The sequence below is a fragment of the Buceros rhinoceros genome, unplaced genomic scaffold (assembly GCF_000710305.1).
Source record: "Buceros rhinoceros silvestris isolate BGI_N320 unplaced genomic scaffold, ASM71030v1 scaffold41310, whole genome shotgun sequence".
Taxonomy (NCBI): Eukaryota; Metazoa; Chordata; class Aves; order Bucerotiformes; family Bucerotidae; genus Buceros; species Buceros rhinoceros.
The window spans coordinates 20,862-32,176 of NW_010389925.1; the positions used below are offsets into that span (position 1 = coordinate 20,862).

General features: G+C 40.6%; 1 protein-coding gene across 1 annotated transcript; it reads left to right on the plus strand.

The window, feature by feature from the left end:
• Positions 1–607: 607 nt before the first annotated feature.
• Positions 608–10,363, plus strand: LOC104492922 (leukemia inhibitory factor receptor-like; the record flags this gene model as incomplete). The annotated part of the gene is made up of 8 exons (XM_010135529.1): positions 608–689; positions 1,403–1,523; positions 3,617–3,768; positions 4,419–4,582; positions 5,461–5,635; positions 5,915–6,184; positions 8,244–8,373; positions 10,200–10,363. Coding segments are annotated over exons 1-8 (1,258 nt in total), but the record flags the coding sequence as incomplete, so codon positions are not given.
• Between the last annotated feature and the right edge of the window lie 952 nt (positions 10,364–11,315).

The following is an 11,315-nucleotide window of genomic DNA, read 5'->3' on the forward strand; positions in this document are numbered from 1 at the left end:
TAGTAGTACTTAATACTAGATTGAAAAAGTGATCCTGGGTGATCAGATATGATTCTTGCAGTGTCTTGGGCATTCCATAGTTTTGAGTAGCAACAATTTGAAAAGTGAGCTGAGAGCAGGGGAAAGCAGAGGAGCTCTTCTGTCTCCTACCTGTCTGAACCACAGGCAGGGGACATTTCCATTCACAGTATAGAAGATCCTTCGTGAATGTGATGTTTCATCTAAGTTGAAGAGACATGTTTTAGGGGAATACCCTGCCATGTCTATGCTGTTCTGGCCTCAGGTAGTCCTGGAGGAGGCATGTGGACAGTTTTACTCATCTGTGATTCCTGAGGTTCTGTTTGAAACGTCTTGCTGAAAATGTGTGCATCAAGGAGTGGTTGGGAGAGTAAAATGTTTGCCTGCCAGACAATGAAGAAAAAGGAGTTGCTGCTTCGGGGAGCAGCACAGAAGAAGTAAAATAGATGGAACCAAAAGTGACATTTATGGAGTACCAGCTCTGGCATTTCAAAGTTTTTTTGTTTTTTATTTTAGAACTGACCAGCTTGTTGGAAGATGTCGTGTACTCCTGCTTGAAGCTGGTGTTCTAAAAACAAGCAGTAGAAGGATGAGGAAGCATTCAAGCCTTCGTTATCTTTTAGGCCTAGCTATCTTCTGTTTAAGAAGCTTAATATATAGCCAAGAGATCGGTGAGTTTGTTGCAGTGTAATGAACTAATTACTTTTTCGTTGTAGTTTCAGTGCTGACACTATTTAATAGAGTTTTTTTCCTACCATATATGTGTTAAAAAGTTATCATCTCTGTGGTTCCACACCATCCTAGGGATGGAGGTACACCCAGGCCTGGTCTCTGCTCTTTTCCAGCAGCCAGGTGCATGTGGTAAATCACTGCAAAAGTGGTTGTTAAATTCTCTATAATGCAACTGTGATAGTCCACATATGCAATTGGTGTAAATATGTGCATTGAGACCTTCTTGCTCTATATGTTGACTGTCTGCGACAATTTCACACGTTGTCATTAATTGCCCTGCTGTCATTAATTGCCCTCCAAGTAAGACAGTGGAAGAGAGCAAAAAACTCATTATCATCAAAGCTTGCGGTTTTGCCATTGGCCCAAAGCCTGCTTATTAGGCTAGGGTAGGAATGGGTGTTGTGGAAAGAAACAGCTGCCTTTGTCATTGCACTCAAATATAAACCCAGATTTTAGGTGCTTCTGGAAATCTGGCAGTCTGTGGCTGTCTGTAGTCAGGCACACAAATCGTTCAACAGTTTTAAAATATTGGCCAGACATGCATTCAATAAAAATGTAAAAAGAATGGCTATAGATGTGAACAATAGCAGTTGTTTTCCAGTTGGTCGTTTCTGACCTGCAGTTTGTGACTGTATTTTTCATATGATTTCAGGTTCTCCGCGGCACCCCCAGAATTTAAAATGTGTAACGCACAACTTACATAAAATGATCTGCACTTGGGATGTATTTTCTAAACGCAGACATGGACAAACAGACTTTTGCTACACTACCAAGTAAGTCCCCTGTATACCTGGTAGGAAACTACCAAACTGTGATGAAAGTATAGTTATTCCTCAGTCACTGCCCATGGAATTTTTGATGCTGTTGTTTCCCAGCATCACCCCGTCAGTTTTCCTTGGGTGGTGTTCCCTCCAGGCACTGTTAACTCAGGCAGTGGTGGGGTTTCTGGCAAAGTCTTGTTTCATGCTAACAGTTCTCCTGCCAAAATCTCCTGCTTGCTCTCTTCAAAGGACTGGAAGATGCTCTCGTTTACTCAGACTTCCCTGTGTGTCTGCCTAGCCCTTGCTCAGTGTTTTCATGAGGGACATCTTCATACCATGTTCGAGCCAAAAGGAAATGATAGTTGGAAGAAGCAAATCTTGATATTATGGGCCAAAGTGGTAGAATATATGACATAAGTGTTGAGTTTCACATGTGGAAAACCATGAAAAATCTCTTGGTGGCTGTCCTATAACGTTTATAAATTTTAAGCTGTCTGGAGAGCGTTGTATTAGGGGAAACATAAAAATTATTCCACAATTACAATCACTTTTCTGAAGTGAATGCAAGTTGAAAATATTGAAAAATGTTAAAAAAACTTAAATCTTCACTGTGTTTTTCACTAATGAGAACTACATGTGTAATTCCCCATGCTGTGGGTCTGCCAAATACTTATCATGTGCTAGGGATGAGTTCAAATCCTTTCTGTATCTTCATCCTGCCCCCAGTCCACATATTTGTACTGTCTTTTTTCCTGTAAGTTCTGCAGGCAGCCCAGACTTGTCCTCGGGGTTCCAGGACTTGGCTGCACTTCTTCCACCTACATGTTTGATTTTCTGTGTCTAGTTATTCCTCCTGCATTGCCAGCTATCATTTCTATTATTAAAAAAAAAAAAAAGGCAAACATATATGTGTCATTGCGGACAGAGTTCAGGAGTGTAGAGTTCGTGAGGTACTGCCCTCTAAACAAGAACAGTCATGTAGCTGCTGCTGTTTCTCCTTAGCAAAGCAGAATAGGCTTGGGTCCTCAAAGCAAAGAGACTGAGGGCTGAGCTTAGGGCAGACCTTATTGAGGGAAAAAGATTTCGCTTTTCAGTTGCCAAAACATCCTCTAATAATATTTCAGTACAGAAGGGGCATAGTCTTTCTGAGCACTGAAGTCTGAGCTGGCCTTTTCTAGCCCAGAGTCTTGCATGAATCTTAGATGGTCTTGACTCCAGCCAATAGGAGCTCCAGGGTCCTGTTCCAGTTCATAAGTGACTAACACTCCCTTAGCAGGAAGTCTGGCATTGTTCTCTTTGCTTTCCTTCCTCCCATCATTCCCCCAAGAGGAAGGTCTGGATTTTTCCACTTTTTGCCTTTCTAGTTGCAGTGATAATCAGTGATAATAAGCAAGGGACTTGACCCATCCATTATTGTTTCCTGTAGGTATCTACGACCTCCAGACAAAGGCCAGATCACATTATGCTGAGCACTGTACAAACATTATGCGCAGACTGTATTTCTATCTGGGATCTTAGCAATTCTCTCCGTTGCCCTCTACTCTTTCCTCATCAGCTGAGCAGCAGAAGGGAACTAAAAGATATGTTCTAAGATGGGGACACAGAGGGATAAATCTGCTCTTTGCACCCATATGCTATCACTTTGAGAAAAAATGGAGGGAGAGGGAGTCAGAAAACTTCCAGGGAAGGAGAGGTGCTATTATGGTTTGGAGGTTTTTATTATGCTTATTTTGAAGTACTAATTCATGGTGACTGTAGTTTCAGAAATGTGTCTTTTGGTTAAAAAATCAGTTTTCCACTTTGAAGTGTACTCTCAACAACTAGGTAGCTGCATTATAAAACTGGTGCACGCCCTCTCAAGATGGTAAAAGTGACTTGAAAGATGAGGGAATGCCTGTTAATTCGGTATTAACCAAAGCCCGTGCAAGTCTTACTCCTTCACAAACTTCACATGATGCTCTCTCCGTTATCATGGAAAATTTGTGTTTTATTATTGTACTAGGAATAGAAATGAACTCGCTTTAGCTTCCTGAAATATGAAAATATGAAAAATGAACTTGCTTTAGCTCACTGAAATACCTGCTTAATCTTCTTTGTCTTTTCAGTGGCCTTCCTGCTCCAGAGTGTTTTAAAACTAAGGAGAAAAGAGTTGAAATTCCCATCCCAGAGAGCTCCAGCATGGTGACAATAACCATGAACAGCATTTCTGGAACTGCTTTTGCTACCAAAGAATTCAAAATTCACAAGAAAGACATCTGTAAGTATCAGGTTTTATGTGTGTACGTAAGGCCTTTATACTAGGATTAATGATGCTCCAGAAGTGTATATGCTTGCAGTTTTCTTTGGCAGTGTTTCTGTATATGAAATGATGTGTAAAATTATTATCTTCAGAGCCTCATGTGTGCTTCTTCCATCCCGTGCTTCTGCTCTCCTTTCTCCCTATTTTTACTTTTGTTGCAAGTCCCTTCTTCCCTGCTGGTCTCCAAAACCCACTTCCTCCTTTGGGGGATTTTCCATCATCCTCCCTAGATGTGTTCTCATGTACACTTCAACGACTGTCGCTGTGTTTCCTCCATCTCTGCGACATTGAATGAAGATTGTGAAAATTAGGATGTCTTCCTTATTATGCATTATGAAGAGTCATCTTCATGATCAGTTGCTCACACATCTGCTGAGATGTTAAAAGAAAATGCTACCTGGTGACTCATCAGCACCTGTGCTTTCCTGGGAACTTTCATGCTCAAGTAATGACAGAGCCCATCTTGTTCTAATTAAAGAGGTTGAGTTACATGTATTTGTGGCTACTAGCCAGTTCGGAGTAGAGAGATGTGGCTGTTAAACACCTGTAGGGCAGCTGTTGCTGTCTAATGACTTGAATATGGCATTTTTCCCTCTCTCTTTTTCAAGCATTTGTTCCTCTGACTCCACGCATTCTTAGTTTAACACCTGACTTTTCAACTTCCACATTAAATCTGAAGTGGAGTGATAATGGATCAGTCTTCCCGTATGGACTGGATGCCTTTTGGCAGATTCAAATTCTCCGTAAAGAAGCAATGGAAAAAGTCACACAAGTAAGTCCTTTTCTTCAGTTCTTGCCCTTGGTCATATTCTGGGAGGTCATTTGAAAAGAGTTGAGATTAATAGAGATGGTAGACCTATGCAGAACTTCAGTGTCATCATACTTCGGGAAGGTAACTTATTGATAAGTTTCAAAGTTTTGAGGACACTGGCCTCTATACTGACAGTGCTTGTTCATAGTCACAGCATTTTTTTTTTTTAATCTTATACAGTTCTTGTTTCTTTATTAGAAATTGCCTGTGAGTTTGGCAGATATTTTTCACCATTATCTCTGCGTTATTTCTCCAGCGTTGTCTCAAGTCTTGATGGTCTTTGTATGTTCAGTTTTATTTGTTTTGGGGTTTTTTTTTGTTGTTGTTGTTTTTGTTGTTGGGGGTTTTTTGTTTGTTTGTTTTTGTGGGTTTTGTTTTTTTTTACAACCCCAGTTATTCCAGGGCAGTTTGTAGGCCTGTTCTATAATTTTTAGGAATGGATAAAAGATAAAATGTGCAGACTGGGACTAATATTAGAAGAGTTTTGTTTTGGAGAAGTTGGAACATTTCCCTGCCTGGGAGAGGCCCAGAATGCTAGGATGCAGTATATACCTTTTGAAATGCTTGGCGAGCTTCCTGCTCTCCTTCAGATGTCTGCCCTCCAGTATTTCTGGCTGGCAGTCTACCTGGCAGGTGGGCCGTTCAGTGTCTTGGGCTTTTGTCCAAGTAAATTGACAACACAACTGAAAAACAGGTGGGACACTGCAACCATCTATCAGGATTTTATGATTTACTTCTCTTAATTTGGGATTCTGTTGACACCTGGGAGATTATGAACATCTATTAGTAATGACATATAAACTCTCTTGGTTGTTTTTTTGGGTGCAAAAACTTTGCAGGTAACCTACTATTCAAAACTGACTCATGAGGACATCATTCTTTCTTGGAACTGGACATCAGATATGCCTTTGGAATGTATATCACACTATGTGAAGATTCGCTGTTACATTAATGTAACACAGTTTGTTGGCCCCAAGGATTGGAGTGACTGGAGCCCAGTAGAAGAGGTCCCTGGTATGTTTATTCCCTTACCACCACATGGACTTTGATTGCTTCATGAAAAGCAAGCCAAAATCAGATGAAAAGCATTTTGCAGTGATGGGCTTCTGCTTTTTGGGGTATTTTGATTAGAGAAATAATGCAGTAATTAGTTACTGAAACCTAGTTAACCTGGATTTGTATGCATTGGAGATCCTCAGTCGCATTTTAGCTGATCAGCACCATTTTTATAGCAAATTGTTCATGTGGGGTTTTTTCTTTGCTTGTTTTTGTCTTCTGTTCTTCCTCTGATAGGAAAAGATACAGAGCCCAGTGGGAGTGGGGTGTTTCCTCAGGACACTGTGGTGGCAGTAGGTTCAGATGTGACAATTTGTTGTGTCCATGAAGAAGGACAGCAGATACAACGGATGACTTATGGACCAGAAATATATCCAATGATACATCTGAGCAGTCGGAGCAGTGCTATCAGAGTGCTAAATGCCAGTGCTTCAGATGCCAGCGGGACAAATGTAGTATGCATACTGTCCGAAGACGAGGTCTACGGAGCTGTCCTGTTTGTAGGATGTATGTATCATTATTTTTACTAACCCTAGGGAAATCAAACCCCTCTTAGGGTTCTGCTAGGAAACAACTACTATTGTGACTTTTTTTTCCCCTGGCCTTTGGTTTCTGAGGATGAACTGGGATTGTATTTGTTTGGATTCACTGTGGAAACTCCAGACCATGGAGAAAACACAAAGGCTAGGAGGATGAGAAGGTACCCATGTAAGCTGCCTTCTCTTATTACCTATCTCAGTGCTTCTCTCCTTGATCTCTTTTTCTAAGGCACTCCTTCATATCTGGAATACTTAGTAGTGTATTGCCACATGAAGAGTCATTCCCAGTCTTTAGATTTACATCTGTTCTAATTTGGTCCATGACAAGGCAAGAGTAAGAGCAAGAATTGTAAATGGAATGGTTAATTTACCAACCAGTCAAATGAAGACAATGAAACAGTTAGACTTGTAACAATAACAGATGCTTATCCAGGGCAATAGCTCCCTGGGAGCTAATTACAGCAAAGGAACCCAGCTGACAGTTCCTCTTTCCTGGAAAATCTTATAAACATTCTTCTAGTATTTTCTTTAAAGATACTGAACCACTGTGTATCTTCTCTGTGTAACTGTGCCTGACTCAGAAATCTCTTCCAGATACAGATACGCCTTAAAACAAACTACTGAAAGATACTGGTTCTTCTTTCCCTTAATTGGTCACTTTAGAGCTTTGTGTGTTTTCTCCACAGGAGTTTTGAGAGTTATCATATTCCAATAGCTGCCCATTAGAATCCTAGTCCACATGACAAATGCCTGCCTTTCAACTTGGGATCCTTCAGGTCGAGGGAAAGGAGAGGAGAGACTGGACTCATTTTGAAAGTGTGTTCCTGACTCCGGCCTTTGTTCTCCTGTTACTGACTTTGTCTATTAAGTGTGTGATAGCAAATGCAAACCAGAGCCCAACCTTTTATGACTCCTCAACGAGATGCCATTTTTGCATTATTTTTACAGTATTTGCTTTGTGGGAGAATCTTCCAGGTAAATTAAGTCAGTGGTTCATGAATAACAGCTGTGATAATCCCATAGTTTTTTTCCATACAGTGGTTTTTGAAGAGCTGGGATGTGGAGAAGTCTGTTTACTGCTGGTGTTTTTTCTTGTGCTACCTACTTAGTGGGAATGGAGAGGTCTTGTCATGATGCTCTTGCTTATGAGAGAAATTTGGAGAAGAAAAGGTAGAGGAAGTGAATGTGCATGCCCACCACCTTGGTTAAGCCTAGGTCTGGCAAAATAAGTGTTCTTTTTGGCCCACTGCTCAATCTGAACTAAGCCTGCTGCTGTTGCCTCTTGTGTTAGTGCCTCTTCTCTATGGGAGCTATGTGGATGTTATTGAGCTACCTTTTTGGAGGAAAGTGTATGAGACTTGATACAAGTGCTCTGCTTAGTCTCGCGTTAGCATGGTTGCCCTCTTTCTTGGGAGCGCTGCCCATCTTCTCCAGGGAGGCACTCAACACTGCTCTAGTATGGAGCAAAGAACGAGCTTTGAAAGAAAACGATGGGCACTTCCAAAACAACAGCGAAGAGGATGAGCCATTGCTTTAACTTTCAATTTCAGTGTGGAATTCATGCTAAAGGAAACATCTCTTTGACATGACTTGCTTGGAGAATTCAAAATAATGGTGGGTCTGGCACTTAAGAAAATGTGACATACAGCCAACAGCATTTCTTCATAGTTCAGCAGCTAAGCTGATGCTCAGAATTTTGAAAGAGTCTTGGCAGAGTTTCAGTGAAATACTTCCAGGTCAGAGCCTGGAGCTTGTGAACGTGTTTGCATGCGATCTACCAGATTACCCACCCACTTAGAAGCCTCGATCAAGTGTTAGTCAGATGGGGCTGATGATAGTAATCCATCTGTTCTACTGAGATTTTTTTTCCAGCCTATCATTTGTATGACTGGAGCATAACTATTTATAAGGCATGCAATCTAGACTCAGCAAAATCAGATGGTGATGCTTTCAGGCAGCTAGAAGTCCAACTATCTTACTAGGGTGGTAAAACTGGCTAACTAGTTTGGTTTTGTTTTGTGCTACAGATGCCCCTGATACTCCTCAAAACCTCAGCTGTGAAACATCCAACTTCTTGACAATAAAATGCACCTGGAAACCAGGCAGACCCAGTGGACTATATGGAAAACGAGGAACAAAGTACAGTTTATTTGAAAGGTAAAACAATTCAGCACTAACAGGAGTAAAAGGTTAGAACTGGAATAAATCCACTGGTGCCTGTGACTTAACTGCACCATGCCTGTTTAAATGAGATAGTCTCCATTGTTTAGAGCCGAAAATACTATTCCAGAGTTTGTGGAAGTTGAAAGTACACTAAACTTGGAGAACTCTTGTCTAGATTTGCAAATTTCTTACGGGAATTAAGGATGATTTTTCCCGAAGACTTTCACCGTTATGAAGTAATGAGAAGATAAAAGGCTTAGTGTGTCATGCTGCTGCCAACATGTAGGTAACAGCAATATGAAAATACAGAGAGTTAGTAGGAGTTAATCACTGATTTTTTTTCTATATGTACAACCTGTGTCAGATCATCTGTCAGATACTTACTGAGCTTCTGCTATGCAGGATGTCAGAAACTCCCTGAGGAACAATCGTAAGGCAGGCCACGGGGCATTACCCAAATGCTACTAGGGAGAATAAAAATTAGCCTACATCCATTCTCCTGTCAGCATTAAGAACTAGGTTGTGTAGAGAAGCCAAAGTGCATGTTACCTGGAAAACATTGGAAAGGATAAATAACACTGGCGTCATCCACAGGAAGATATGAAGTCTGTTGTGTCCCACATCGTAGACCACGTAAAGCCTTAAAAGTGAAGAATTGTTGTTTTGGAGTAGATGTGCAAATGGGATTCCTTGGTGGTTATGCCTAGAAGTTAGTGAGGAGTTAAAACTCTTGTGGTGAGGAGGCTGCCTTGTAATGGCAAAAGAGCAGTCAGAGAAAGAAGCCAGTAGAGGCCTGAGCCACTTAAACTGATTGGAAATGAAGCCTTATGGTGCCTTTAAGCAAGTCGGAGTTAGTAAGGATTGAGTTACTGTCACAAATGTTGTCCAGGATGCTAGTGCTAAAAAAGTCAATGGTCAGATTGCAAAGAGGTGGACAAAACAGAGCAGATATTCAAAGGAAGGGAGTTCCAGTCACTGGCGGCTGCCCATGTTCAGCTCATAAACAAGGATGTAGTTCAGACTTGTTTCGCTCAGCCCAAAGCTGTGAGATTAATGTGATGCATTTCAGAGTAAATGTTCTCATTCTTGTTCTCAGCCCACATTGAGCTATTGAAATAGAGAGTATGGTGAGAAGAGAGCTCAGAGTGCAGCTAGAATGCAGTGAAAATGCCTGAAGGAAGAAATTAAACTTATGCTACTGTGTGAGAGGTTTACACGGATTGTAATTAAAGCAACTTCTAAATACATATGTCCCTATAGATACACACTTTAGATTTTATCCCTGAAGATGCATGTCTAGTGGACCAGCTGGCTGTTACCAGAGTGCCTCTCCTGATTTTGATTTAAAGAAGCTGGGACTTATGGATGTATTTCAAGTAACAAATCTTAATTTAGATTTGGCAGGGCTGATAGAAGGGTGTAATGTGAGTCACATCTCCTTAGTTCAGAAAGCAATTAAGAACCTTCTTGAAATTCAAATGTATTCTGATCTGAACAAAGATACATTAAATCAGAATCTTAGTTGTGACTTGTGAGGTGGTTTTAGAGGACCTACCTGTTTTCCAGGCTTTTGAGAAGTGAGAGGATAGAAATGTTATGCTAGTGGAAGAAGAGAGTTTCACGTGAGAACAAGGCAAGTCATGACCGATGCCACTTTAACCTGTTGTGGTGTTAGATATGTCTCTGCAATCAAATCATTCTGTAAGCCATGTGTCAGTGGACCCAATGGTCTTTACTGTGTTTTCGATCTAGACTTCTGACCAGTGCTAGAAATTACCTTACTCAAAAATTAATTGTTCCCCCCACTTTCTATTTTGTAGAGTATCTGGTAAAAATGTTTCATGCGAAGTCAATGAAATGAACAGAGAGCGTATCTGTAGCTTTCAAATACTGGGTGATCGAAAAACCTACGATTTCGTATTAGGCGTCTCCAATCCTATCGGGCAAACAGAGTCATCACTTTTTGTTGATTTAACTCAAAGAGGTAAGACTTAAGAATTGCAAAAGCAAAAAGATACATTCACTGCATGCTAACCATTTGCATTGGGTTTGAAGAACTCTGACATGATATATTTGTCATTATTTGCTTTACTGTCACTAGTATTTTGCCATATTCAGTAATTTGAACTTGAAAAGAAAATAGCTTTAGACATCTCCTGAGGCAACAGTTAGGTGTACATGGACGTGCCAGTTCTAGGCAGCAGTGCTACCAGATGGATACACTGCTGTGTAGATAAATGCTACTTGCAATCTAATAATTAGCCTGCTGACATTTCTATGTTACTTCACATTCTATTACTTCAATAATTAAAATGTAGGTGTAACTTTATAAAATGTAAGTGACCCTGTATTCCAGTGTCTGCTTGTAGGATAAAATATTATGCAGTTTTACAGCAGCAGGATTTGGAGCATAAAAGCAGCACTCAAAGGTAATAGTATGAGTATTTCCTGCTGTTGGCAATAGCCGTGATCATCTGCTGTCATGGTTTGTAGCAAGAAATAACCTTTTTTGTTACACCTTCAGTTTAAACAAGGAAAGGGAGAAGACGACTACCTTTCCACTGCTGTGTTCTCCATCCTTTTCCACCTGCCTCCACAACCAGAGTGGAGTATTCAGGGATTCCGAGTGGTTACAGGACTCTGCTGTTCTCTCTGAAAAACTGAATTCAGACATACAGATGGTGCAGGTTTTTTTGTCCATGACCCAGTTCAACTAGCCTGAAATTAGAATTGTCAGAGTAAATTGGCAGGTCCTAGAAAAAGCATAATTTGTTTCTGTTAATTGTAAATGGGGCTGTTTTCCACCCAGTTGATACAACTGGTGTTTCCTATTTGTTTCCTTTCTTTGCCTCACTGTCCACTTAATTCCCAACATAGAGTACATATTTCTTAAAGGGTAACTGGACCAATTCCAACAGTAGATATTTTCTGATAGC